The 27,845-nt window shown below is 34.5% G+C and overlaps 1 protein-coding gene across 2 annotated transcripts in view; it reads right to left on the minus strand.

Annotated features, from left to right (window-relative positions):
• Ndst3 (N-deacetylase and N-sulfotransferase 3) overlaps positions 1-27,845 on the minus strand; it is a 191,109-nt gene that overhangs the window by 104,567 nt on the left and 58,697 nt on the right. For both annotated transcript variants that reach the window (XM_004644255.2, XM_012517591.1), the window contains 2 exons: positions 23,700-23,787; positions 16,279-16,433 (listed from right to left, as the gene is read on the minus strand). In XM_004644255.2, the coding sequence (XP_004644312.1) occupies positions 16,279-16,433; positions 23,700-23,787 (243 nt within the window). The remainder of the gene's footprint in view (positions 1-16,278; positions 16,434-23,699; positions 23,788-27,845) is intronic.

Raw genomic sequence — 27,845 nt, forward strand, 5'->3', positions numbered from 1 at the left:
TGCATGGCAAGACCCTGCCTCAAAAAGACCACAAATACCCAAGGATCAATGGAACAGATTAGAAGATGCAAATACAACCACAAACACACATAGGCATCTTACCTTAGACAAAGGGGTCAAACATGTTCACTGCAAGAAAGATAGCCTCTTTAACAAAAGGTGCTGGAAAAACTGGCTCTACACATGTCAAAAGCTAAAACCAGACCTAGGTCTATCACTCAGCACAAAACTAAGTGATTAAACATCTAACATAGAAATAGATTAAACATCTAAACATTAAAACAGAAACACTAAATCTATTGGAAGAGAAAGTAGGTGGAAATCTTGGAGACATAAGAGTAGGCAGACAGCTCATGAGCAAAAACCAAACAGCACAGAAAAGACTTCAAAGAATCAATAACTGGAATCTCATCTTACTGAGAAGTTTCTGCATGTCAAAATAAATTACCAACAGAGTAAAAAGACAACCCACAAACCGGGAAAAAAATCATAACCACCAATCACTCAGACAAAGACTTCTATTTAAATTATATAAAGCACTAACAAAAAATTCAGCACCCAGAATTTAAAGACCCGACCCCAAAATGGACATCTGAGATGAATACATACTTCTCAGACAAAGAAATACAAATGACAAATAAATACATGAAAAAATGTTTCACAGCACTGGCCATTGGAGAAATGCAAATTAAACAACATTGACATACCATGTCACCCCAGAAAGAATGGCTATTATAAATAAATCAACTAATAACAAATGCTGGAAAGGCTGTGGGGAAAAAGGAACCATTCTCCACTGCTGGTGGGAATGTAGACCGGTACAACCACCATGGCAATCAATGTGGATGAAAAAATGTGGCATTTTTATGTAATGGAATACTACTCAGCTATATAGACAAACTTGACTCCTTCATAGGTAAGTGGATACAACTAAGGGCTATATTCATAAGTGAAATAAATCAGACCCACATGTATAAATATTGTATTGTTTCCCTAATGAATGAACTTGAAATTATAAATAAAATCTGAAAAGTATAGTAATATAGTAAAATGGAAAGGAACTAAACTTAAGGATTTAACAGTGAAGATGAGAGAAAGGAGGAAAGAGGAAAAAAGGAAAGAGGGAAAAACATGCAAGTGTATGTAAAGGAGGGCTGAGATGATTGTATTCATAATTTCCATCAGTCTTTTAAAAATAGCACTTAATGTTTAGAATTTTCACCTTGCCTAACTCAGTATGCTGATATCTGTGATCTGAGTGACTACATCAAGGACAGCAATGTGCAATACAGGAACCACAGTTGAATATCTCTCAACTTGTTCTTTTACATGTGTACCGTTTCTAATGTCTTATCAATTATTACACTTTTTTTAATAGAAAAAGGACAAGGAAAAAAAATTAAGAGTTCTTGAAAGCAAGTGCCAATATTCCATTATTTCCCCAATCTTGCATAATTATATCTGTTAATCTGAACAACAAATTTGATGATAAAAATAGATAATATAATAACCATTGTTAATTAGCTATTTCCATTTTGAAAATCTATAACATATATGTTGTTTTATGTTACCCTGTTTCTGACTTTTTTCTATTTGTGTTTGCTTCTATTTTTACTCTTCAAAATTACATTAAATTAAATTTGAAAAAAGATAAAAAATTCCTGAGATAATAGTTGAACTTACTTTAGTGCAAAATTGACACATTTGTTTGTTATTTTGATTTGTATATTTTTAAGTCTTACAGTATAAAATTTAAAATGATAAGAGTTTGATAAATTGTTAAAAAAATTTCCAAATAGAAGATGTGGAAATAGTACAATTTGATCATGCATAAAGTGATAGTTTAGTTCTTACAAAAATTCATTCAAAAAGTAAAAGATGTATGAAAATTAACATTCAGGTATTCAAGTAACCCAACTAATTTTATTGCTGAAAAAAATCATTCTTTATTACTATCTTTTATAGTATCTCTTTACTTAAACTCTTACTAGTAATTAAAAATGGTACGTTGCTTTTTAATGTTTGTCTCTATTTAAATCTTTTTAAACAAAACAAAGAATTTAATTTCCATTAATGATTAGAAGACACATTACCACTTTATATATTTCACTGGCTACCAAGTTTGTAAACTAATTAAAAATAAACCCTACAATGATAGGAAGTCAAACAGTTACTGAGCAATCTACAAAGCAAAAAGTGTAAAACTTCATTACAGCATAAATTGAATGTACTTCTCAATGCTTTTCGGCATTTCATTTTGGTTCAAATCTCCCCTTTTCTCAGTATGTAGACGTTCATGCTTTGGTTAACTGTCTTGCATTACTGAGAATTTATATTCACAGTTTACATGGCTCAAGATAAAACTATCTTCTATTTACATTTAGTATTTTGGATCCTTCCTTCCTTTCTTCCTTCCTTCCTTCCTTCCTTCCTTCCTTCCTTCCTTCCTTCCTTCCTTCCTTCCTTCCTTTTCCTTTTTTCCTTTCTCTTTTACTTTTCAATTGCTTCCTTAAGAACAGTAGCTATTTGAGATACTATTTCACAAAAAGAATATAATTTTTTTTCCAGATGATAGGAACATTTTAGAAAATGAAATTAGACGGAGGCCAGGGATATAGCTCAGCAGCATAAGCGCCTGCCTGGCAAACACAAGGTCCTGAGTTCGATTCCTAGTACACCGCAAAAAATTAAAACAAAACAACAAAAAAAATGAAATTAGAACCCTTTTCATATAAAAGGGAGATACACATGCACACACTTAAATTATATGGAAAAATTTATTAAATTATTTCCTTGAATACAAAAAGATTTTTAAAATTTCTGAAGATGGTTTGCTTTCCAAGTGTCAAACTGATGATCCACACACTAGTTTCAGCCTTAAGGCCCTGGAGTCCTCTGATAGCTCCAGCAGCTGCTGAGATGAGGGGGAGCAGGGGCTGACAGTGACTGTGGGCATGAAGGCCCAACAGATGTGATACTATGTCCACAGAAAGCTGCCCACAGCTGACAGATCATCATCTAGCTCTAGGTTACAGTACAAAGGGTTGGAACTGCAAGCTAAGAATGTTAGATATTAGAGTAATCTCAGTATAAATGATGGTATTTTTCACGTGGCTTGGAACTTAAAATCTTCAAAGATTTGATTATCAAATAATGTGATTTTTTTCAACTGTGAAATAAAAGGGTTCTAAGCTCAAGATTTAAAATTCTGTATTTCTTTGGCATAAATCATCATGGTTTTAGAAATAATCATGTTCAGATAATAAATACAATGTACTAACTTTGATCTATGGTTTAATCTTTTTTTATGAATTTAGGCTAGGGCCTACAGGGTCTATAGGGTGTACAGGGTCTCACTATGTAAATTGGATTCATAGTGATTCTCCAGTTTTCAGCCTCCGAAGTGCTGGGATTACAGGCACCCACCACCATGACCAGTTCAATCACCATCTTAGTGCACCCCAGGGGTGGGGCTGGCACTGCCGGCCAGGGATAGGACCCTTGGCCCTTTAGTCAGCCTAAGCAGGCACTTTAATCCGTTGAGCCATCTGGCCAGCTTCCATGATTTAATTTTAATCTACCATGTACATTTTTTTTTACATGTTAAGGAGCTAATAGTCTTAACTTTTCCCCCATATTTAAAGAGATAATAGCCTTCTAAAATATAAAGACACATTTATATAATATTGCCTGATAGTTATACACTTGGATACTATACATTTGTCTAGCTTTCTCTATACCTTTTACTTCATACTATAAATTTCCATCCTTTGGATTATATGTAAAAAATGTGCTGCGATGATTACTTTTTTAAAAATATGCTTATTTTAAAGATTTAAAATCATCCTTTGATGCTAGCTCTTGTTGCATAATAAAGAATTTCACTGGTCTTCTTTATTCCTGTTTCCTTGTAGATAACCCTAAACCCTCAGAATTTCCCAAATTCTTGTTATTCTTACTGATCCCCTGAGTGCACATGTGAGTTTATGTTATGACTTAGGATGGGATTTGGCCATCCTAGAAAGAGCAGGCATGCAACAGAGAGCTGGGGTTTAAAGGCAGGTAATGTCAACCTGACATCTGGGAAGAGAGGGAAGTGGGAGATTGAGTTCATATAGCCAGTGGGTCAATCAACCATGCTTATATAATGAAAATGTAATAAAATTTGAGACTTAGGTAAACTTCCTTAGTAGCTGGTGATGCTCCTATGGATACAAAAACCTCCGTAAAGTTATGTCTTACAGTTTCTATAGTAAAAGCCATGTCTATAATATCAGAAAACCACATAAATCTCTGGATAAAGCTATAAAGATATAATAGGTATTATAATAGGTGTTAATAATGGATAAAGATAAAACAGTTGCTAATAATAAGACCGTGGCCCTGTTGTAATTTTTAAGACACAAGTGTGACCTTAACATTCTTGTTATTTATTTCTGAAAAAAGTATACAGTATTTAAATATGGAAACAGGAAATAATCTTACTCTCTACCTACTCAAAAACAGTCAAGCCCATGAAAATAAAATTATCAGCATGACAGGAATCTTGGAGACAGCAGCATAGTATCACAAGAAAGCACAGATTTATGAGTCCTGGCTCAATCTCATTGTTTCTCTACCTTAATCATAGGAAAGGATATGCAGCTTCACCAATTCTTTATTTTACCAACTAAGGGCAATAAAACAAATTTATTACACAGTGTTTTTTTTTTTCTTTTTAAAATGTATTTGGTTATTACACAAGTGGGTTTCACTATGCAGCTCAGACTCATAGTGATCCTCCTGTATTCAGCCTCCCTAGGGATAGGATTACAGGAGTGTGCCACTATGCTCAGACTTTGGCCAACTCTGACTGCCCTGGGGCATGTGGCATGTGGAGCAAGGGATCAAAACCTGGTCCCTACACTTGCCTAAACTAGCCCAAGAAGGCACTTTAATCTGCTGAGCTGTCTTGTTAGCCCCTCACACTGTTTTAAAGGATGAAAGATATAAGCCAAGTTATTGATTGTGTTGCTTAATTCCTTTTTCATCCAATTAAGATCATTCTCTTTGTTTTTCAAACAAAAAGTAAAATACGAAAACAAAGAATCCTTTCACCATCATCAATTCTGAATAATTCAGAATTCTTACTTAATTAGACATTCCTAAATATACATTCTCAAGACAAGTTGTATCTTACAAAAAAGCTTACTCAATAGTATAAATTTCTCCTTTAAAAGTACTTGATATTGGGGGCCTGCCCCTTAGCTCAGTTCTTTAAGTGGCTGCTTCAACAAAGCAGTCAGCCTCAGATTGCTGTGGTTCGATCCCCAGAACTCTAGCCAGCCAAACCTGCCCTGAAGGCATTCTGAGCCAGACAGGGAAAAAAAAAAAGTACTTGATATCATGTTATATACAAAATGGGATGGGCTGGCCAAATAGCTCAGCAGATTAAAGCGCCTGCAAGCAGGTGCAAGGCCAGGGGTCCTATCCCTGGGCCTGCAGTGCTGGCCCCAACCCTGAGTATGCTGAGACAGTGAATAAGACTGGGTGTGGTGGCATGTGCCTGTAATCCCAGCACTTGGGAGGCTGTAAACAGGAGAATCACTACAAGTCCAATCTAGTAGTGCAACCCTGAACACCCTGTAGACCCTTCCCTAAAATACAGGGAAAAAAAAAGGGAGTTAAGGAATATGCTTGGTATATTAAAAATACAAATATGACAAATATTTAGCAATGATATCAACAAAACTTTCTTGAAGTCACCTATTTCTCTTTCAGGTATGATGCAGAGAAATAGCTAAATTAGTTGTCAAACTTGAAGGAAATTTAGGAAGCCAAATGCACGAAGATATTTTACAGACAGGAGTTAAATTAAAAATTCAGTACCACGAAGGAAAAAGGGTTAAAAATGTGCAAACAATTTGATTTAACATTCATCTTCATTTAAAATCTCTGAGAAAACAGTGTCTAGGGTCAAATGAAAAATTCTCCCCCAGTCTTTCCTAATATCTATGTAATTTATTTTAGGTGCATTTTCATTTACAGGAAATGTTCTTCTATTCTGAGTTCTCTTCAGAATTTTTGAAGCATCATCATATCTTTGTTGGATGTCTCATAAACACTCAATTAAAACATGTGCCTTTTGAAATTACTCCAAAGAATGTTGTAAACACTTGAACTCTGCACAGGCCAGGTTGATTTTTTTTAATTGCTAGGATTTATTCCAGTAAACATAAGAAAGGAAATTAGCAGAAAAGTAAAGAAAAACAAAGTAAGGCTTTATTTTTGTATGGTAGAGTGAAAGGCCTGAAAATAATTATCTGGAGACACAATGGAGAAGTTGAAAGGTTTAGTTTAGTGTAGATTTCTCAGAATTTGAAGCATTTAGCTTTACTTGTACGTTTGGAGTCTCAGAGACATAATAAAGCTATAAACAATTTAGGGAAAGTTTCAAATACCCAGAGAACTTACAAACACATTTAATCTTTCTAGAACTATACAAAGTTGATTAAATCAGCAAACTTTACAAGTCCGCATAGCACTAAACTTAAGTTTGATATTCCTGAAAGAGCAGAGAAGTTGATGATGTTTGTTTGTTGTAAGTATCACGTACCTTGTGGAATTTATAATAGCCACCAGGATAGTAATATTTACGATGTTAGTTGTGAAAAATCAAGAAATTACATGAATCAGATAAACAGCTATTTAAGGGAAAAAAGATAATAAAACACCAGATTGTAGTACTGAATATTTTACTTTAAAATACTTTCAGGGAAGTGACAAGATTGTGATATGAGATTGGTATAAAAGAAAACAGCAATAGTATTAATAGCATAACAGAATATGGTGGTTTATGTGGAGCTTGTTAGAGCAGGGATAAAATTATTTCTTTAGCTCCCACTGGTGTACAATCTTAGCAGAATTATGCACAAATTCCCAACCTTCACTTTACTTATATTATCAGAGAAATCATCAGACTTATAGTTGCTTGGGAAGATTAATTAAGGATGTTAGGAAAGAACTAAACGCATTATGTGATAAATATTTGGAGCTCAGCAATTGCTCTTCCTATTCTCCCTTAGAAGAGTCAAAAATCTGCCCATCTAAATGTAAATTTCGGTTACATGTGGAGAAAAAAGAATCATGCAATTTTGAATTTCACACCATCCCTTGATCTGAGCATAAATTAGAGCAAGGGAATAGAGAAATGAGGGAAATGAGTTTGGAGGCTCTTGATGACATCTAGAAGTAGAGATGAACCATTTTGAAATGGAACAGAAAATTGTGCAAAAAAAAAAAAAAGGAATTGACGAGTTACTGAATGATTAAGAATATGGAGTAGTATACATAAAAACTCAAAAAAACCCTTCAAGGCTAGTACTTGAGAAAAAAATCAGTTTCATTTATTCTGCCTTTACTTCTATCCCAGCTGTGTTTGTAACCACCTTTAAAAAACCATGTATGCCTCCCCCCTCATTTTAACTGAATGAAAGAGCTGAAAAAACTAAAAATTCAGAAGCAACATGCGTGGATCTGGAAATAAACCTTTTCTGACCCCCATTCCTATATCCCACTCCAGAATTTACAGGCTAATTCGTAGAGTCTTTAGTTCAGCTTATGGCCACATAAATTGGTGCAGTAAGAAACTATTTTCATATAGAACATGTGCTAAATTTATTTTTCTTTTTATAAAACCAGTTTAAGCTACCAGATACATGTTCTGGAGATAAAATCTAGCGTTTTTCCTGAAAAATGGAAAGGAATTAAGAACTAAGTTTTCTGTACTTCCCAACTTATTAGAAACTATATTCTGCCCACCAAATAGAAGAAAGGAAACCTAGAAGGAAATTTACAAAGTGATTCTGAGTTCCTGGGGTAATCAAATCCACTTTCAAGACCTTATTGCTAAATCTACATGAGAGGACATTATGAGTATTACTGTAGATTCAGGTAGGAAAGGGATATTCTTACATAGATAAAATAATTGAGTATCAATAGGAAAAGAAAGTACAATTTTATATTTAAAAATTTAAATGATTATACATGGAAAAATAGAAGGCTCAAACATTGATGCTATTGTGGACCTGTTATTCCCCTCTCTTTCTTACCAACTATTCAATAAATACCCATTCACTCTATCTCAGAAATAGTTTTCTCAGCTCTTTCCTTTGCAATTTACATTCATTATGTTAAATCTGGTTTTTGTTTCCTCTTTAATGCATGTTTCCAGTCTCTCTCTTTTCCACATATCCCCAATTTTTCTGTTTTCACTATTCTTTTTTTTTGCTGAATATTTTTCCATAATTTTGTTGAGAGAAATATAGCAATAAAATAGTTTCAAATCAAATTGTTATGACAGTTTCAATAATTAACACATTGCATACTCTCTTCCTAGTGGTTATTTGCTGTACAAGGTGCAGACCTGATATTCTGTCTACAAACACTATTAGAAGAAATCCCTCTATGCATTAAGAGAATGTAACTATATAGCTCTCCTAACCATTTTGAATACACAGATACAAAATGGACATTCATCTATATCCCCTTTTGTGTTTAGCTCTGTCATTTGATTATTATAGGTGTGTTAATTCACCAAAATATTCTAAAAGAATCCAGTAGTCCATAATCGTATTGGGTCTTCCGCTTTGCTGGCAATGTCAGAAATTGTTTTTTTTTTTCCATAATTTTATCGAGAAACAAATAGCAATGAGACAGTTTCAAATCAAGTTGGTAGGACAGTTTCAATAATTAACACATTGCATACATTCTCCCTAGTGGTTAATTGCTGTACAAGATGCGGACTTGATATCCTTTTTACAAACACCATTAGAACAAATCCCTCTATTCATTAAGAGAATGCAACTATATGTTGATCCTAACCACTTTGAATACACAGATACAAAATGGACATTCATCTGTATCCCCTTGTTTTGTTAAGTTTCATCATTTAAATATTATAGGTGTGTAAACTCAGCAAAATATTCTAAAAGAGTTCAGTAGTCCATAATAGTATAGTTATGTGTAGAAGATGGAAAGGCAATGATCCTGAGAATCTCCAGAAGATTTTTGAATCTAGCAGTTAATTGGAAAGATTCTCATCTTGACTAACTATATATACTGATATCTGTGAAATAAGCAACTGCACTGCAGATGGTAATCTGTAATAGTAGTTTCATGCTTGCAGTGCCTGTCATTCTGGTCTTCTGAATATGGGCTGCTTGTTATGACATGCCAGTTGCTGCTGTGCTGTCTCTTGGGTAGATGATTGTTCAAAAAGAAGGGGGTGGTGAATGAAGGCAAGAGATAGGAAAAGGAGTATTGTGGGACTGTCTTGCTTCAAGGTTGTATATGATTAGATTTTTGGACTTATGTGTCAGAAATTGTTGACCTGAGTCCCCTACAGCTCAACATAACAGCATGGCTTTACTTCTTATACTTCGTTTTTATACTTTCCTGCTGGATGATTAAGACCAAGATAAAGCAAGACCTGTGCAACAACAGTTGTAGATTTTGGGTCTAATAATGTCAGTTAAATCTCCTCAGGATTTATCCTGAGATCCTATACCTCAGATTGTAGATCCTTTGTCAGTCATTTCCACTATTCTTGCTTAACTCTGCACTTCCTGTCTTATTACAAACTTTATTCTATATAAAAATTTGCCATGATTTTACTATCTACATGTAAGTGACAGAGCTCTGGAGAGAACACGACAATGCAATCTTGGAATTCAAAATCTTAATAATATATAACTCTGAAAATGAATATAATATTACAATTTAGGAAAGATTTTAAAAATATGTTGGCAACCAGGTAGTTGTGAAATAATTGCTAGTAATGCACCAAGAAAATACAACAAAAGGACATCTTATTAAAGATATAGGACCATTGCCTTAACCATCTTGTTTATATAATTGCATGATTTTTGCCCCTGCTGTGTTTCCTAACTTTTCTTCTTGCTCTCTTTTTGTTGACTAATCCTTAAGTTCTTATTTTCCATTTAATGCTTAAGTTCTGTGTTGTATCTTTCAATTTTTATTTCTTCTTTTGAGTTTCAAAAATATAATTTTTTTTTTTTTGCTCCGAATGCCCTCAGGGCAGGTTTGGCTGGCTTGAGTTGTGGGGATCGAACCACAGCAACCTAAGCCTGACTGCTTTGTTGAAGCAGCCACTTAAAGAACTGAGCTATGGGGCAGGCCCCCCCCATAATTCTTTTTAAAGACTGTAATTATCTAAGAAAAGGAGGAAAGCATCCAGGTAACATAGTAGCTAATAGAACAGTCTGAATTTAAGTGCTAGATCTAGAACTTACCCGTGCGGTTTATAGCAATTACTTAATACCTACAAATATCAACTTTGTCATTTATAAAATGTAGATGATAGTAAGTGGGTTCTGATGAGAATATGTTTAGTAAATTAGTAAGTGCTCCACCCATAAAGTTTGATTTGGGACTCTCTTATGCCTAGAGTTTGAAATTCACCTAGAGTTTAAAACTCATAGGAGAGATGAAAGCAAAGTTGGATGCATAGAGCAGGCCTGTAATCCCTCTCTTTCTTGCTTGTTGTTTTTGCCTTCGCTGTCTTCGTTGCTCTTGCTGCTTTTGCTGTCTTGCTCTTCTGCCATGCGCCACCCTGCCTTGGAGCCAGCTGATTATGGGCTGAGATCTCTACAACCTGTGAGCTAAATAAACTTTCCTTCTTCCGACTTCGGGTGTTGGGTATTTGTCCTGACACAGACACCACATTTCAACTTTCTATCACCTTCCCGACCAATATCTGTGCTTCTCAACTCAGTCCTATTGGCTATGCTGTCCCCTTCTACGAACTGCAGAACAAACTACCTGTTCACTGTCCTCTCTTGACTTATTTGGTCACCATACCCAAAAACTAGCAAAATCTATATTCTATGGCCATAATTAATAAAATCTTCAGAGACTGAAGAAATACTTACTTTCACCTAACAATTGTTCATCAAGCAACTACTGGATATACCAGCACCATTCCATGCAAAGAATCTAAATTATTTAGTTTAGAGCATGGCCACTTAAATGTATAGGTCTGTACTTTTACTTCTATGACTTCATTTATGAATTCACTGAATCCACTCTTTTCATAGTTTAATTTTTCTTTCTCTCTTTTTCTTTTTTTTTTTTTTGAGGTAAGGTCTCATTATGTAGTTCAGGTAAGCCTTGAACTAACTAATATAGCCCATGCTGGCCTCAAACTGACAGAAATCCTCCTGCTTCAGCCTCCTGAGTGCTGGGATTATAGGTTCACACCACCACACCTGGGTCTCTAATTTTAATTTTGATTAACTGAAAATATTTAGACAATGTTATGGCTTGTATCTAGATGTTCCCTCAAAGCCCCATTTGCTCACAGGTGGGGCTTTTTCATAGTTGGTGTATCTAGGGCATGAGATAATAGGATTAAGGATGTGTGACAGTACACAGGTCCCCTGATTCGAACCAGCATACTTCTGGGTATGGATGATTGGAAGGCCCACCATGGGTGTGAGTAGCACCACCCAAACAGAACCTGGATGGGATAAAAGCTAAGGGAGCTTTGTTTCACTGCTGCTTCTGATGCTTGCTGCCTGATGCCTCCTCTTGCTCTGCCATAGGCCGCTTCCTCTCTGCCATGCCGCCCCACCTTGGAACCATTCAGCTATGACCTGAGATCTGTACAAAATGTGAATGTGCTAGCTACAGAGTCATAGGTAGATGATGAGAGATGTTTTCTGGGCCAGACATCTTTATTGTTGAGTAGTTGCAAGGTTTGGGACCTCATGGGAGAAAGTGTGAGGTAGAAATGAGGTTAGTAAGGTACTGGTGTCACGATTTACACCGCAACAACTGGCATGGCCACACCAGGACTGTTTAAGTTGACAGTAAGACTGAATCTCATGTCTGTTAGTCTTTTCACCCATCTCTTGTCCTGTTCAAGCTTCCTGAGCCACTAATCTTAGGAAATAAGTGAAACATTTGGTCATCTTGCTTTGAATAATGGCCATTGCCTTTCTCAACGTATACTGCTTGCATTAGTCTGGAGTTTTTCTGTCAGTTCTGAGCGGATTCTGCATCTTGATTGGAAAACTCCACTTCTAGTAAGACGTTAAAATTATACTTTATAGAGCTAGGGAGTGAGCTCAGCAGTCTAAGCGCCTGCCTGGAAAGTGCAAGGACCTGAGTTTGATCACTGGTACTGCATGCCACATAGGGCACACTGGGCCAACCACCAAAACCAGTTGTGGTGGCTCATACTTGTAATCCCAGCACTGGGGAGGCTCAGACAGGAAGATCACTATGAATCTGAGCGGTGTAGTGAGACCCTATACCAAATAAATAAATAAAGAAAGAAAGAAAGAAACACTAAAAAGTTTAAAATACTTTTTATACTTTATGTTCATTATTAATAAAAGGAAAACATAAGGTGCCTTTTAAATAAAATCCTTTACTGAAATAAAAATGATAGGATTTAATCTTTCTCTGGCCTGCAATACCTGGTTGGATTATCACACATTCCTTTCAATATAATTTAAATTATATTTTGATACTATAATCTTTATTTTCATATTGCATATTCTCATTTGCTCAATAATCTAATGTAACTGATGATAGACATTTCAGCTCATATAAATTAGAAGACTGCTGAACTTGGAAAAGGGAGAGAAAGGACAACTATTTAGAAGAATATTGATAATGCAATCAAAAGAGCAATCCTCAGCGACTGTATTTTCAGGAACATTGTTCTATTACTGATTATTTCAATAATATTGTCTATAATGATATTCAGTATCATTTGATATTGTCAAATACTTATATGATAAAATATGTACTAATTATTTGGTCATTAAAAACCACTGTTTGCTAAAACTTAGATTCAATTCTTCAATTGTGAGTATATATTTCTGAGGTTTAAATAAATTCTTATTTTGTTTTTCTAGTGATGCTAGTTCATACTGTTGAAGTCAACAACAGATATTTCAGATTGTTTTGAATCATTACAGTTATAATTAATCCCTATTTCAGAACTGGCAACTTTCAAAAATGTCTCCTTTTAAAAAATTCAGTTGAATTACTGAATTAGCCCATTTTTAACAGAAAGTTTTTCCATTAAACACTCATAGCTCATTTCTTCAATAACTGCAATCATCAAAGGCAAGTCAATTAAAGGATCTGCTTGACCTCCCATAATAAGGTATGAGTCAGAACCTTTAAAGCTAAGTTAAAATGGACATCAAATTTTCTTATGAGTTGAAAGTGTCCACAATGAGCAGAGAAATAATAGATTACATGTATTTGCTAATACTCAATACAAATGACAGATGATTGTGTATAGATTGTGAAAATGAGAACATATAAATTTGAGATCATAGTTTCAGATTCTCTCAGAAGGGCACTTTAAAGTCTAATGCAATCACCCATTTGAATATTGCATCCATGCCATCCTACCTATCCCTTAAGGAATACATATTCTTTCAGTGCTTTCACTGGGAAATATTCACACTCATTTGAAAATCCAGAAGCTCTAAGCTGATATAAGAGAGCAGGATATAACCTAATTTACACTGCGTGTTATTAGCACGGATTAATATTTGCTTCTGTTTCTAGATAGTAGAGAGTTGAAGCATAATTTCCTCCTGAAGGGTTTCTACTAAATTGCATTGCATTTTATAGCTATACTGATAAGTACTATTTGATCATGGAGAAAGCTTCTCTGATTGAGGGTCTCCAGAATCATTTTATAGGCTCTGACTACATTAGGAAACTTCAGGTAAAAGTTTCCTACATATTACCAGGATTGTGAGATATTCACATGGATTATGAGGTGAAAGAGAAGTCTAGGTTTACACTTTTGAATTCATTTGGAGGCCTACCATGGAAACGTGAGGGATACAATTTATGCATTATCAATAGCAGATTTCTGGTCTTCATTCTACCAACAGTAAGTTTTATCATCATGAGTGTGTTACTGTATTTATCTAATTCTCAGACTCCTCATCTATAAAAGGAAAATAAATATGTCTACATTCAGGATCTTGTTCAAGGAAACAGTGCAGAATATGTTTTAAGACACACTTGATCAACAATTACATCTTTAAATTCATCAGCAATGCAATTTTGGAACCCTAATGCTTTAATAGGAAGTAAAAAAGTTTAATGAACACATAATTACAAGTTGTATAAGACTTACATTACTAAATGTCATCCCAATAAAAAGAAAATTAGGCTCAAGCATTTCGTTCCTTTTGCTTGTGACTTCCAAGACCTCAGAAGACTAGGGAAATCTTGAAGACAGCAGTTTTAAGCCTCTAAATATAATTAAAATGAAAACAGCTGCTACTGATTAAGTGATATGTGCCCCTCACTATTCTCAAATGCTTTATACATATTTTCTTTCACATTACAACTGGAGATTGGTCTTTTCAAATCTGTCCTCTACTGACGAAATTCCTTTGATGCTATATTTGATTAAAACATGAAAAAGTACATTTGGTCTCATTCTCGACTCTTCTCTATTACATTTAGTACATACTCTGGGTTGGCAATATGTAGTTAGAAATGACACTGTTTTCCTTTGGCCCTTGAATTAGGTTAAGAATTGCAAGATTTTGATTTTGAATTACTCTTTCACTGTATGATGCATTTTAGTTAGAAATTCTAAAAAACATATACAATTCTTGAGCTTGATTTTACTATGTTTATATTCAATTATTTACAACTGTTTGAAATATGAATATAGCATTGGCATTCATTGATTTATTTACTGATTCATTCAAGTGATAATATAATACCTACTGTTCTATATACAGTTCTAGTTTCAAATATGTAACAGTGACTGTCATGTCTTTTTTCAAATTTTCCTTGATAAATTATTTTTTGAAGGCTAACAAAACAACAGCAAAACCCTCCTTCCTCACTTCTCAGTATTTTATCTTTAGTTAGTGACATCTTTTACTGTATTTATATATTTTTCTTTCACAAATTCTTTTTTTTTCTACAAGTTTATAAAACAGCTACACAGTAGTTCTATTTTTCCATGGCAGTTCTTGTTGATTAACACTGCTAATATCAGCAGTCTTTACTTCCTGAATATGACATAGTTAATATTTGCTGTTTTGAGGTAGGACTTAATATTATGACAATGTGACTATTTTTACGTTTTTTGGAGAAAGGTGATTCTCCATCTTGAAACAGTTTGCAAATACTGTCCAAATACTTTCATGATATACACATGAAAGATCACTATTCTTGCTTTCTTGACAAAAATACCTGTGCATAAAAATTGTGCCCTTCTAACTGCTTATTTCTGGAGGTAGACTGAAGTTTAAGGACAAGTATGGACCCCGTGCCACCTAAAAAGAGCTTCACTTGCTGTATCTTTGAGAAAAATACAGTTAATAAATTCTAACCCTTTCTTGCATAAATTTTAGTTAAGCAGCATGGTGATCATCTAGTTAATGTCCATGATGCTAACAATTTTGATGTAGAATATAATTTCATGTAAGTGGGCACCAAAACACTCTCGAGTCCTGCCAAATCTTCGCTTATAAATGTACTTACTAAAATTTTTACTCTAAATATTCACATCTTGAATCACAAAGCTTGTACTATAAACAGTATATTTTTTTTTCCAGTCAAATTAATGTTGCGGCCATGTAACACTTCTGCTTGCCGTGTCTTGCAACTGTTCTTCTCTCCTTCCCATTGCTTTCTCATGCGAGTCTTGATTACTTCATGTTCCCTTTGTGGGATCCTCCCTGGTCATTGTCCCTGGTCTCATTACACTCAACTCATCTTGATACCTAAATATTATTTCTGTTTCAAGTGTACCTAATCTTGATTCTAGTATGGAACTTCAATCTCACCACTTCCTATTTGTTTTTTGGAACTGAGGGCTTTTATACTCACAACTTACACCAGGGCACAGAGTACCTAATTTTGATAGAGAATTGTTTAAGGTACGCATGCCTGCTTCTTCCATAGAACAGGAAATTCTTTCTGCACAGAAGACAAATTCTTATGAGCTTTGCCCAAATGTCAAGTAGCTGATTCTGAGTTTTGTCAAAATGACCTTAATTAGACTCCTCAGAACATTGAGCAGAGTGACTATCACTCAATATAAATTTAAGTACCACACAGTAAAATACCATAATGGCAAGACCTCACTGGCCACACAGAAAAGTATCTCAAGAGTATACAGATGCAGCAAGCTTTGAAGATGTCTGCAATATTAAAACTTATTTCTTTCATCGGTCTACATTATTTCAGTGCAATTCAAAGTGAGTTACTTACTAAGGCAAATTTTTTGTTGAGAATCATCTGCTCCACCAAAGAGGACTCATTGTGGAAGAGGTGGGGCTGCATGTGGCTCCACATGTGGGGAAACCACCAGAACTCATCCACAGACCCCAATAGACAGTCGTCCCCTTCATCTTCCTCTTTAGTTCCTTGAGGGAGAAAACCAGGATACAATTAATTCAATTGCACTTCTCTACCTGCCTAGCTGTTTATCCTCCATCATTTATCTACTTATGTGTCTATCTTACATGCATATAAGACTTTAATATTGTGACAATGTGACTATTTTTATGTTTTTTGGAGAAGTGTAGCAGAAATGTTTTGTATGAAGTGTCGCAGAAGGAAAGCTAATAGGAAACAACCAGAAATGGTGACATAATTCTTCTGAAAGTTGTTAAACTGGAGATATGGATACCATGGAAATACAGAGCTATTTTTAAGGACAGTAGAACTCTGAATGTTTAGTGCAATTGTGATTTGGAAAGAAGAGGTGATCTGGAGAAAATGCCAGTGTGAGAATGTAAGTACAGAGAGGGTGGGAGAAAAAACATACAAGATAGTTAAGCTACTAGTTTCTCTTACTTCATTAAAAAGATTTGTGCTAATATTGTTTGGAGAATTGTTTTATGCGTATATATATATATATATATATATATATTTTTTTTTTTTTTTTCTGGAACCAAGGATTGAACTCAGGCCCTTGTACTTTCCAAGGAAGCGCTTATTCCACTGAGCCATCTCCCCAGCCCCTATGCCCATATCTTGTACTCTGAGTAACTATTTTAAAGATAACAATATTCAATGTATCAATTATCATTATTCTTCTATTATTTTGTCATACATTTTTAAAATATGATGAAAAACAGCAAAAACAATTAGAAATGATACAGAATTTCAACAACCAAAATGATAGGAATCCAACAATAGTTTTTATACTGTTTGTTGTTGTCTTCAAATTAGTTCTTCTTTTTTTAAAATTTTGTTTTACCTTCATTCCATAAAATAAAAAAAGAAACGGTGTGTAGTCCCAGATTTAAATCATTTTTACATGGGTTGGGTATAGAGTCATAACAACATAATTTATTTCAGTCCCTTGGGGTATCATGTCATTTAGAATTAAGTTGGTTATTTATTGCAGTTTTGGCACCGAAAATAAGCAAAAGTCTCTTGAAATTTCCCAGTTATTAGTTCATTTCTGTTTTCCCACCAATGAGACTATGAATAAAGTGAAATATAATTTTCTAGTTTATGAAGTTTCTGCTCCTAGGATTTTAAACTTTATTCCTTGTCAGATGTAACTGTTATTTTTTCTCTGAATTGTCCTGTCATCTCTCTGGATTCATCAGCTAGTTAACCTTTGCTCAAAGTTTGTCAAGACAGAACACCAGATATCAAGTTATTTTTAGAAAGGTAACTTAGGCATTTTTTGACCTTTCCTGAAGATCATGGTTATATCTGTGATCACAGTGTTCATACATTGGAATCACGTAGGAGTTTGACAAATGATGTCTGTCTTTAGACAGAATTTTTTTTAATACACAGTAGGCATAATTGTATGTCTTTCCCCCTTATAGCTTTGTTTGATTTGATTTCCTTTAATCCTAATTTGGGTGTGTTTTAAATCAGAATTTGTTACGTTGAAAGCATGTCTTTTTGCTCATTGCTTTAAATATTATGATAAAAAGCAGTTGAAATGTAGTTGTAAATGTTTGGCTTGTCCTGGGTTCTTGCTCTTCCTTAATTCCTTCACATTGCCCTCTTCAGAAATGGAGGAAGAAAGAGGAAGAAATCGAATTCGTCAATTATAGGTACTATTTCTTAAATTATTTTAAAAAGATGCTTAAACCGTATGAAGTTACTGCAAATTGCAACTTGTTTTGTTGTGTATCTATTCAAAAATGTATCTACAGTGTTGGCTTCTTTGCTGTGAAACTAAAACTACAATTGGTTAAGTCTTTACCTTGTGTTAAACATTGTGTTAACTGTTTATATTTCTTCATTTAATTCTCATAACACCAAGAAATAAAGTAAGAGAGGTGAGGCATTTGAGAGTGTTGGGAAGGAATCTGAGGTTGGAACTTTAATTCTATTCTGAAAAAACAACTCCAAATTCAGGACACTTAGATATCATTTACTGATCAAAGGAGGGAGTCTAGAATAAGATCATAATTTCCCAATTGAATACCACAATGTTTTCTGCATTACTAGTTTTATTTATTTATTTATTTATTTATTTCTGTATTTTAGGGAAAGTTCTACAGGGTGTTCAGTGTCTCACTACTAGATCAGACTCATAGTGATGCTCCTGCTTACAGCCTCCCAAGAGCTGGGATTACAGGTGCACGCCACTACACCCAGTCTCAATTGCTTTCTCAGCACACCCTGGGGGTGGGGCCAGCAAGCAGGCCCATGGATCAAATCCCTGGGACCTGTGCCTAATTGCTTTAATCGGCTGAGCTCTTTGGCTGGTCCTAGGATTTATTTCTTTATTTCTGTATTTTAGGGAAGTTCTATAATGTAAATAGGATCTACAGATAACTGTTGCTTCTAAGTCTCTTGGTGAAACGTGCCAACTTAATGAACCGTACATGAGGAGACTTTTCTGCCATTGAACTCAGACCCTTGCTCTTGCCAGGGAAGTGCTTATTCCACCTAGCCATCTCCCATGCCCCAACATTCTAGCCTTCTAGGGCATATGATTTGGGCTCTGGTTGATCTAGGGCAAGCCTTCTTTTAAATCTTAACTAGTTAAATGATTTTGGGCTTCTGTATGTTTGCATGTTCTTACCTAGAAAATAAGATAACATATTTTGTAACTACTAGGATTTGTTGAAAATGTACAGTTCATGAAAAATGTTTACTACAATACCCTGCATATGGTTATTGCTCAATAAAATGGAAATATGATTTTTATTTTCACTTCTCACAAAAGTGTTCAAATCCTTCAAAAATGAAAATAAATCACATAAAATAAAGCTCTCTTTTGAAATACAGTCTTGTTACGATGGTGGTGCTTCTCTTTGTCTTCAAGAATGAGGGAATAGCACTGAATTTTTAATAGAAAAAGGAATTGTTTAGTTTAAAAAACAATGCACTTAATTAAATTTTATAATATCTAATTCTTGATAGACTGTTAAATTTTATATCTCTTCCCACTGAAAAATGATTGCTCTGGTCTTAGATGGTTCTGGCTATAGTTTTATGGAAACTTTCACATTACACACAGATAACAAGGTCCTTTCACACCTCTGGCTTTAGCTTTTTCCTGTCTCTGAGGAGAGCCAGCAGCCTTGCTGTGAGCTGTGGGAAGCCCAAGTAAGAGAATGGGACAGATATATCAGAGATGAGAAGGAAGAACTGCTGGAGTAATTTTGTAGTATTGTTTTTGTCAAGAGGAGAACTGAATTGCCATAGTATTTTCTTGTATTTCTTACATGAGGTGGGCTCTCATGACTTTTCTCCTGTGGTTGTTCCTCTAGTCTCCATGAAACTATGTCTTTGATCTTGCCCAGGTGATTCCTTATCTTATGCTAATTTTATTTTTTTCAAAGGATGTCAAACCACCTAAAATGATCAGTTTGAAAGTAGAATATATTTAAGAAGAGTTTATGAACACTCTTAAATGTTCATTAAATTTTTGGGGCTCTACACTGTTAAATTTAGTAGTGTTGATGAGTCTAACTTTGCTAAAAAGATGAACTGAACTTCTGCATGTAAAGACACAATTTTCACTTTATATAACTATGACAAAGTAAATTAATTTACTATAAATGATTTATAATACATATCTAATTGTGTTTTCAGGATTGAAGCTACAATAAGAATAGGCACTAATTCAATCATACAAAGTTAAGATTATGAAGTTCTCGTTGATCTTTCAATTACAGAACTAGTGTATCTTATTATTGTTCTAAGTCATTCAAGTGAACAAAGCTTTAAAGCCTATGTAAAAATAACTTTTAAAACCTATAAAGCTTTCAGATCAGAAAAGAAAATCATATAGTTGTATAATTATATATTACACATTATGTGACATGGAATATACTAGAACCAAGCCTTAGGACTCTGAATTTTATACAAACAAAGTGAAAATCCAATTGTCACAGAAGTACAATATCACTATTGTCCAAAATTGAAATTCCTACTTGTGTTATGTGCAGAGAAACTTACATTAGTTATACATAGGTTGAAGTCTCATCATGGTAAGCTTACTATAATTTTGCAGGGAATAACTCAATTATATATATATATATATATATATATATATATATGCATTCATGTCCATATCACCAAATTAAAATGTCTAAAAGCATTTGCAATTGTAGAAAAATATTTGATAGACTTTAAAAATACATTTAAAAATTATTCGTGTTTTTAGGTAAATATGTTACAGATATGCGTATGATGCAAAATGCAGAAAGTGTAAAAGCAATGCAGTACAATGTAACATCCTTTCATCCTTGTTATTCAGTCTTCAGATTCTTCAGAGATACTCATTCAGATCCATTTATTATGCATCATTACAGGCACGCTACATGCCTGTATTAATATCTATCTGCGTATGTGTAAGTTACATAACTACTCTATAACTCAGTTTTGTAAGCTTTAAAATTAGCTTTCTGGAGTTGTGCAAATTTTACCCCTTTTATTTCTATACAAGTGATGGCACGTTGCACTTACTGCATGGCAATTAGTGTACCTTGATAGCTCACAACATTTCTTAAGAGCTCTTTCCTGATCAGTTACATTTAAAATTTTCTCTGTTCTTTTAATAACAGAAGAATATTTCATCATATGGATTGCAACCATAACTAACTTTTTATTTTCTAAAATATATATTAATCATGAAATTGTGTTCACCTATTCTCAGGCAAGAAAATCTACATTTCAGCATATTAATTATGGTTGAGAAAGAAACTTTTAATTCATCTTAATATTTAAAGTGATTTTTCACAACAGAACATGATCAAATTTTATTCTGTGCCCTTGTTACACATAACTACTAATAACTAAAAGATGATTTTATTGTCACTAAGTCATTTCTTAATTAATTATTTTTAAAAATGTATTGAGTACACGGTCTACAGGGTCTCACTACACAGATCAACTCATAGTGATCCTCGTGTTTTCAGCCTCCAAAGTGCTGGGATCACAGGCACGTGCCACCACACCCAGTCTCAATCACCATCTCAGTGTGCCTGGGGGGCACCACATACCAAGGATTGAACCCCAGTCTATGCATCTGCCTAAGCTGGTGCTTTAATCTGCTGAGCTATCCTCAGGCCCTCATTAATTCATTTTTAATAGGCATTGTTCTACTTACTGCTGTAACACCAGTGGAGCCCTCATGGAATATTCATTTTATTGTGGGAAGACACAACTGATAAATAATTTAAGGCCAAGTCTCTTTAATATCCTTGCATGATAAAATTCTGAGCAACCTACAAAAAACAGGGCTTCTCTAAGCTATTAAAGAGTGCTGCAAAATGGTTTATTAGAAGATTCCTTTTTAGAACACAAACCTTTTGAGAGTTTCCCCACTGATGTCAAAATAAGACATAGTGCCATCATCCCTACTTTTATTTAAAACTGACCTGGGTATGAGCCAAGTGCAACTGGCAATAAAAGAAACAAAATTCATAAGGTTAGGAAAGAATTTGCATGATAATATAAGTAGAAAATCTAAAAGTATTTCTAGACAAAATATATAGTGAATCTAAACGTATCTACAGACACAGTATATAGTGAAAAACTCAAAGCAGAAAAGATATTAGATACAGGATCAGTGTACAACATCGGGGATATATTTGCATCAGGAAGGGAATGGAAAAGTTAAAGCAAGATGCCATGTACAACTGAATAAAAAATTTTAAGGAACGAATATAAAAACTAAAAGGATTGCTCAGTATAACTAAGGAAGACTTGAACACATTTAAGGTTTTAAAGTGTCAATTTTCCACTGATCATTTTGTAGATTTAATTCAATCTCTATTACAGTTCTAGCAAATTTGTCTGTGGATATTTGTAAGCTGATTGAAAAATTTATATGAAAATGCAAATAGTCAAGAATAGCTAAGGTAATCTCAATCAAAATAAACAAACTTAGAGGACTTATATTACCAGATATTATTATCAATGATAAATTTACAGAAAATGAGACAGAGTACAGGAAAAAACTCGATCCAATGGGACAGCCAATCGAACCTGATACACATACAGAAATAAATTCCAGATTGATAAATTTATGTATTTTGAATGTTAGAAAATATTTTTAGTATCCTGTAATATGCAAAGATTTCTTAAGACTGAAAAATCTTACCATAAAGGAAAAAAATGATTTGGACAAAAATTAAAATTTAAAATATTTGTCCATTGAAAATATCAATAGGAACAACCCAGAGAGTGAGAGAAGGTGTTTGCCACACGTAAAGACTAATTAAGAATATATAACAAATTTCGACAAATCTGTAATACAAATCAGAAACTAGAAAAAACCCCAAGTGCTTCTTAAAGAAGACAGACAGTCAATAAACATGAAATAAGTTAGCCTGCTCCTTAACAGATAACTATATATTAGAACCATAATATGATCTTTCTACATGTCTAACACAAATACTAAAATTAAAATAAAAACAATATCAATACTGGCAATGTTGCAGAGTAACCTGAACATTTATACTACTGAAAATGCAAATTAGTAAAACAACTATGATAAACTAATTAGTATCTCCAGTTAGAGCTAATGACATATGTGCTGTGTATTCTATTTTTGAATAATAACTAATAGAAAAGAGTAGCAGTTCACTGAAGAACCAGTATCAATATGACTATTAAAAACAAGAAAGAAATAACACAGCCATTCCCCTTATGGTGTAATGGATAAAGAGATGTTGGTATACATGGTCAAATTATGGAGTATTACACAGCAATGAAAAATTACAATGGATATGTGAGAATATTTATGAAACCAAAATAATGTTGACAAGAAAAGGTTGGATAGAGGTGAATCATTTAATTAATAAAAGTGAGGGTAGAAATTTTCTTTAATGGAAACTAGTGGACTGTGAGTGGCCACAGTGCTAAGAATTCTGCTCCTATTTTCTTTCTTGATCTTCCCAAGGCTGTGTAAAGTTTCTACATACAGTTTTTGAAAGGTCACTGAAGATCAAACTTAATATTCAAGTAAGTTTACAGAAGTTATAGTTCAATAAAAGGAAGCCCACTAGATAATATTATAGATATTCAAACTATGAACACTGTTTAAGGGTTAAAAGTAGTACGTTGAATGGGGTAAAGTGATATAAAGGTACAGGGGAGAGACACAAGGAATGCGGGAGAGTGTGAGAGCAGGGTGTGCGATCTTAGCTAGCGTGGTCAGAGTGACCTCATGGGAACAGTTGGTCCTGGTTTCTTACCTGTGTGGTAAAATTTCCCTGAAAATCCCAGGTTGAATGTAAAATTTGTGATTTGTGCACGCAAAAGAGTCTGAGCATCAAGCAGGGCCTGAAACATAGAATTGTAAAACAAATGTATCAAGTTGAAAATGGCACTGAGAACTTTTATAAAGATATTTTCCCTTTGCAGTCAGAGAATAAAACCACTTCTTTTTACATGACAGAATTAAAGAATAGGAAGTAGTTTATCACTGTATAACTAGACAGATACTTTAGAAATTATTATTAGGCTTACTGGCACATTTAGATACCCACAGTGGTCACATGCATCACAGGGCATTCACACCTGTACGTGATGTATTTCGACTCTTCTCTTTCCATCCCTCTCCTCTCCCTTCAGCTTCCTTTCCCCTCCTTATTTACAAAATCTTTGTTTCCATTTTATCCTCACTTTCTCTTATTTTTTTCTTTTCCCTTTGGGTCCTTTCTCCTCCTTGTTCAAGAATCCCTGTTTCCTTTTGAAAGACTTTCTATTTTTCAATATCTATTATGCACTTTAGTTCTTACTCATATTTTTAGTTTCTCATGACAGACAGAATGCAATATTTACACTTCTGTCTGATTTATTACAGTCAAAAAGTATGTTCTCAAGGTGCACCCATTCAGCTATGAATGTCTCACCCTTATTCTTTATGGTTGAGAAGTATTCCACTGCATAAAAATACACATCTAATTTTTTAACTCCTTCATTGGTTGATGAGCATTTGGGTTGTTTCCAAGATTTAGCTATTACAAATTGCACTGTGATAAAACATAGGTGTGCATATGTCACTGTGGTATGATACTTTTAATTATTTTGGGAAGATACCAAGAATGGGAATAGCTGGGTTTAATGGGACCCTTACACTAGAAAAATACTTTTGGAATGGCATAAAACACATATTTACTCATTATCTTCCAATAAATTAATGAGGGTGAGCTGGAAGAGAGAAGTTAAAAAGAAAGTTTAATCTGTGTCTATCAGTTTCCTTTCATACCCATACATGACCCCTCAGATTCACTGATGCCCAATTGTCAGAAGAAAGACACTCATTTCAGGCAAAGCTATGCCAGAGTGTGTGTGGAAAGACACAGATTATTATTTCTAGATATATCCTTTGTCTTAAGAATAGAACAGTTTTCATCCATAAATCTGAGATTTCCCCAAAGACAGATTGCTGCTCAAAGAGAGTATCATAGTAGATTTCTTATTTGCTGCTTTAAAATAGAGATGAATTACGTTCTTATCTTACAAGTAAAATTATTTCACAGCAAGATTTTATTGTAATATCATGTAATATACCTGGCTATGTGTATTTAATGGACCTTTCTTTATATTTCTGTTCTCATTCTTTTTATTTTAAGTTTTTATTCTTTTTGGTATAAGGTCTTGCTACACAGTTTGGACTCCTCGAGATCCTTCTGTCTCAGCCTCCCCAGCACTGAGATTACAGGCATGTGCCACCTTGCCCAGTTTTGGTGGCCAGCTCAGTACTCCTGGGAACCTGAGGCTGGTGTGGCACATGTTTGCCAGGCAGGTGATTAGACCTCTGAGCTATCTCCCCAGCCCTGTTATTTCTCATTCTTATTTAAATTTTAATTCCTTTTCCTTTTCTCATAAACATAGAATAGGTAAGAGCCCACCTTAATTAGACAAAAAATTGTGTTAGATTTGAAAAAGACCCTGGTCCACAGTTCCTTTAGAGAAATGAAGAGAAATTAGTTGCTCAGATTGACAGTAGACATTAGATTAAAAGTATAATTCCAAACTAGGTCTTCTTTTCCCTCTGCTATTCCAGATTCTTCTTTCTCAAGTACACCTGTACAAAATCCTGTTTTCATAGAGATGCCATAGGAAGTACGTGATGCTCACAGACACAATCTCTTTGGGGGGATAAACAGATAAGAAGTGTTTTCTTCAATGTCCATCCTGTGATTGCATGTCTTATCTGAAGGCAGGTGATTCTGCCTGACCTGTATAACCAAAAAAAAAAAGAAAGAAAAAAGAAAAAAAAAAAGAGATCTTCTGAATCTTAAATTTAGATGCACTTGACAAATAGCTTTAAAAATTTAGATAGCTGATTCTTTTTTGTCTTAATTTTGTTCATACAAAGTCTTTGGTGTGCATCACTGAGCACACAATGTGCGCGTCCTGACGATACTCGAAAATGGAAGACAGTCCTATCGAAGGAACTCCACATGAGGAACGAAAGGGTGAAGTGACCGCAGGACCATCAGGCAGAAGTTTGGCCTTTTCCTTACAAAGGTGGGGGATGGGTGGGGCAGGGGAAGAGCTGACCAGGTGAGTATGTTTAATTGATGAACGGGACGTGTAGTTGGTAAGGTTGGACCCTGGTAAATTGGGGTGCTTCCTGGTGTAATGCATGAGCGTTTTTCTTTCTATCCTGATGGCAGGAACATCAGACAAGAAATATAAAGGCATGGATTCACAATGCAACTCTGGAAATTACCTGACTGTATGCCTGTCAACCAATGATTGGATGGAGAAAGTGTAGTACTACTCACGCACAATGGAGTACTATTCTGCCATAAATACAATAAACTTGAGTCATTTGTAGGAAAATGATGCACCTAGAAATCATAATGTTAAGCCAAGTAAATCAGATACATAAGCTTAAATATTGCATATCTTATATGTGAAACAAAAAATATAAATAGGGTGAAAAATAAAAGATAGATTCTAGGAAATAGACAGATCTTTTGCAAAAGGGAAGACGGCCAAGAGGGAAAAAAGAGGAGTAGAGAAGGGGGTGATAAAAGAATTAGGATGTGTTATATAAACGTACCAAGTCCCCCTGAGGATGGGACCACTATGTATTGCAAACATGTCCAGAACTAATAAAACATGAAAATTGAAAAAACTAAGGTTGGGAGTTAGGTGGTTTCAACTGGAATCCTGGCTCTACTCACTCATTATTTGTAAAGTTAGGATAACAATAATTATCGCAAGCTCTGTTGTGAGAGTTAAATGAAACAATTCATTTATGGGCTTGCATAGTAACTAGTATTTGCTCAACTATTATTGTTATTCTTTCATGATATCTGCTGTTATTATTACTACTACTAGTATGACTGCTATTGTTAAATGATACAAGACAATTTGCATTACCATGTTTGACATTTTCCCTTCATTTGTAAAGAGGAGACAGTAATCTAACTCATGAAATTGTGATCTGAATTATAAAAAATAATATCTGCAGAAGTGGCTGTTAAATAAGCACCACAAAATATGAAGTTTTTGATACTGTAATCATTGGTTCTACCTATCCATCCATCTCTCTCTCTTTCTTTCTCTCTCTCTCCATCCATCCATCCATCCATCCATCCATCCATCCATCTATCCATTTACCCATCCATTTATCTATCTACTTTCCTTCTAGCTCACTTGCTACCTACAACCCCTTTCTCCTTATTTTATTTACTCTCAGGGTTCTCCTATTCTCATTTCTCCCCTTCCTTCTCTTATTTCTTCTGCACAGTTTAACAGTTTTAGCTAACTTCTCCTTTCTTTTCTTCTTAGATGGTATTTTTACATTTTACTCACCACATTTCATTCTTTAAAATTGCTTTAGTTTAGTTTATCAGTACACGTGGGAAAAGCATTATTATATTCCTTGTGGAGAACTGGCACATGTGACACACATTTCAACTCCTTTCTTTATTTCATTCCTATCTCTTCCTTTCCTCCATGTCTTGATTTCTTTCTCCTCTGAGAAGCATCTAACTCCCTGCTTCCTACTACCTAATTTTTCCAGAAGTACAAATGACCAATAAATATGCAAAGAGATGCTCAACATGGTTCCTTTTTTTAAAAATTTTATTTTATTTATTTGTTTATTTGTTTATTTGTGTGTGTGTGTGTGTGGCCAGCTCAGCCTACCAGGGGGTGGGGCTGGCTGGCATGTGGTGCTGGGGGATTGAACCATGGTCCCTGTGCTTTGTTAAGCTTGTTCTAACTAGGTGCTTTAGACCACTGAGCCATCTCACCAGCCCCAACATGGTTTCTCTTATATGAGAAATCCAGAGAAAAACAAAAAGCATTTTTTAAATTTAGCATTTAGTGGTTAAGATTAAAAAAATTCAAACTCTGTATTGAAATTATTTCAT

This window comes from Octodon degus, unplaced genomic scaffold, assembly GCF_000260255.1.
Source record: "Octodon degus isolate 3935 unplaced genomic scaffold, OctDeg1.0 scaffold00196, whole genome shotgun sequence".
NCBI classification, from domain to species: Eukaryota; Metazoa; Chordata; class Mammalia; order Rodentia; family Octodontidae; genus Octodon; species Octodon degus.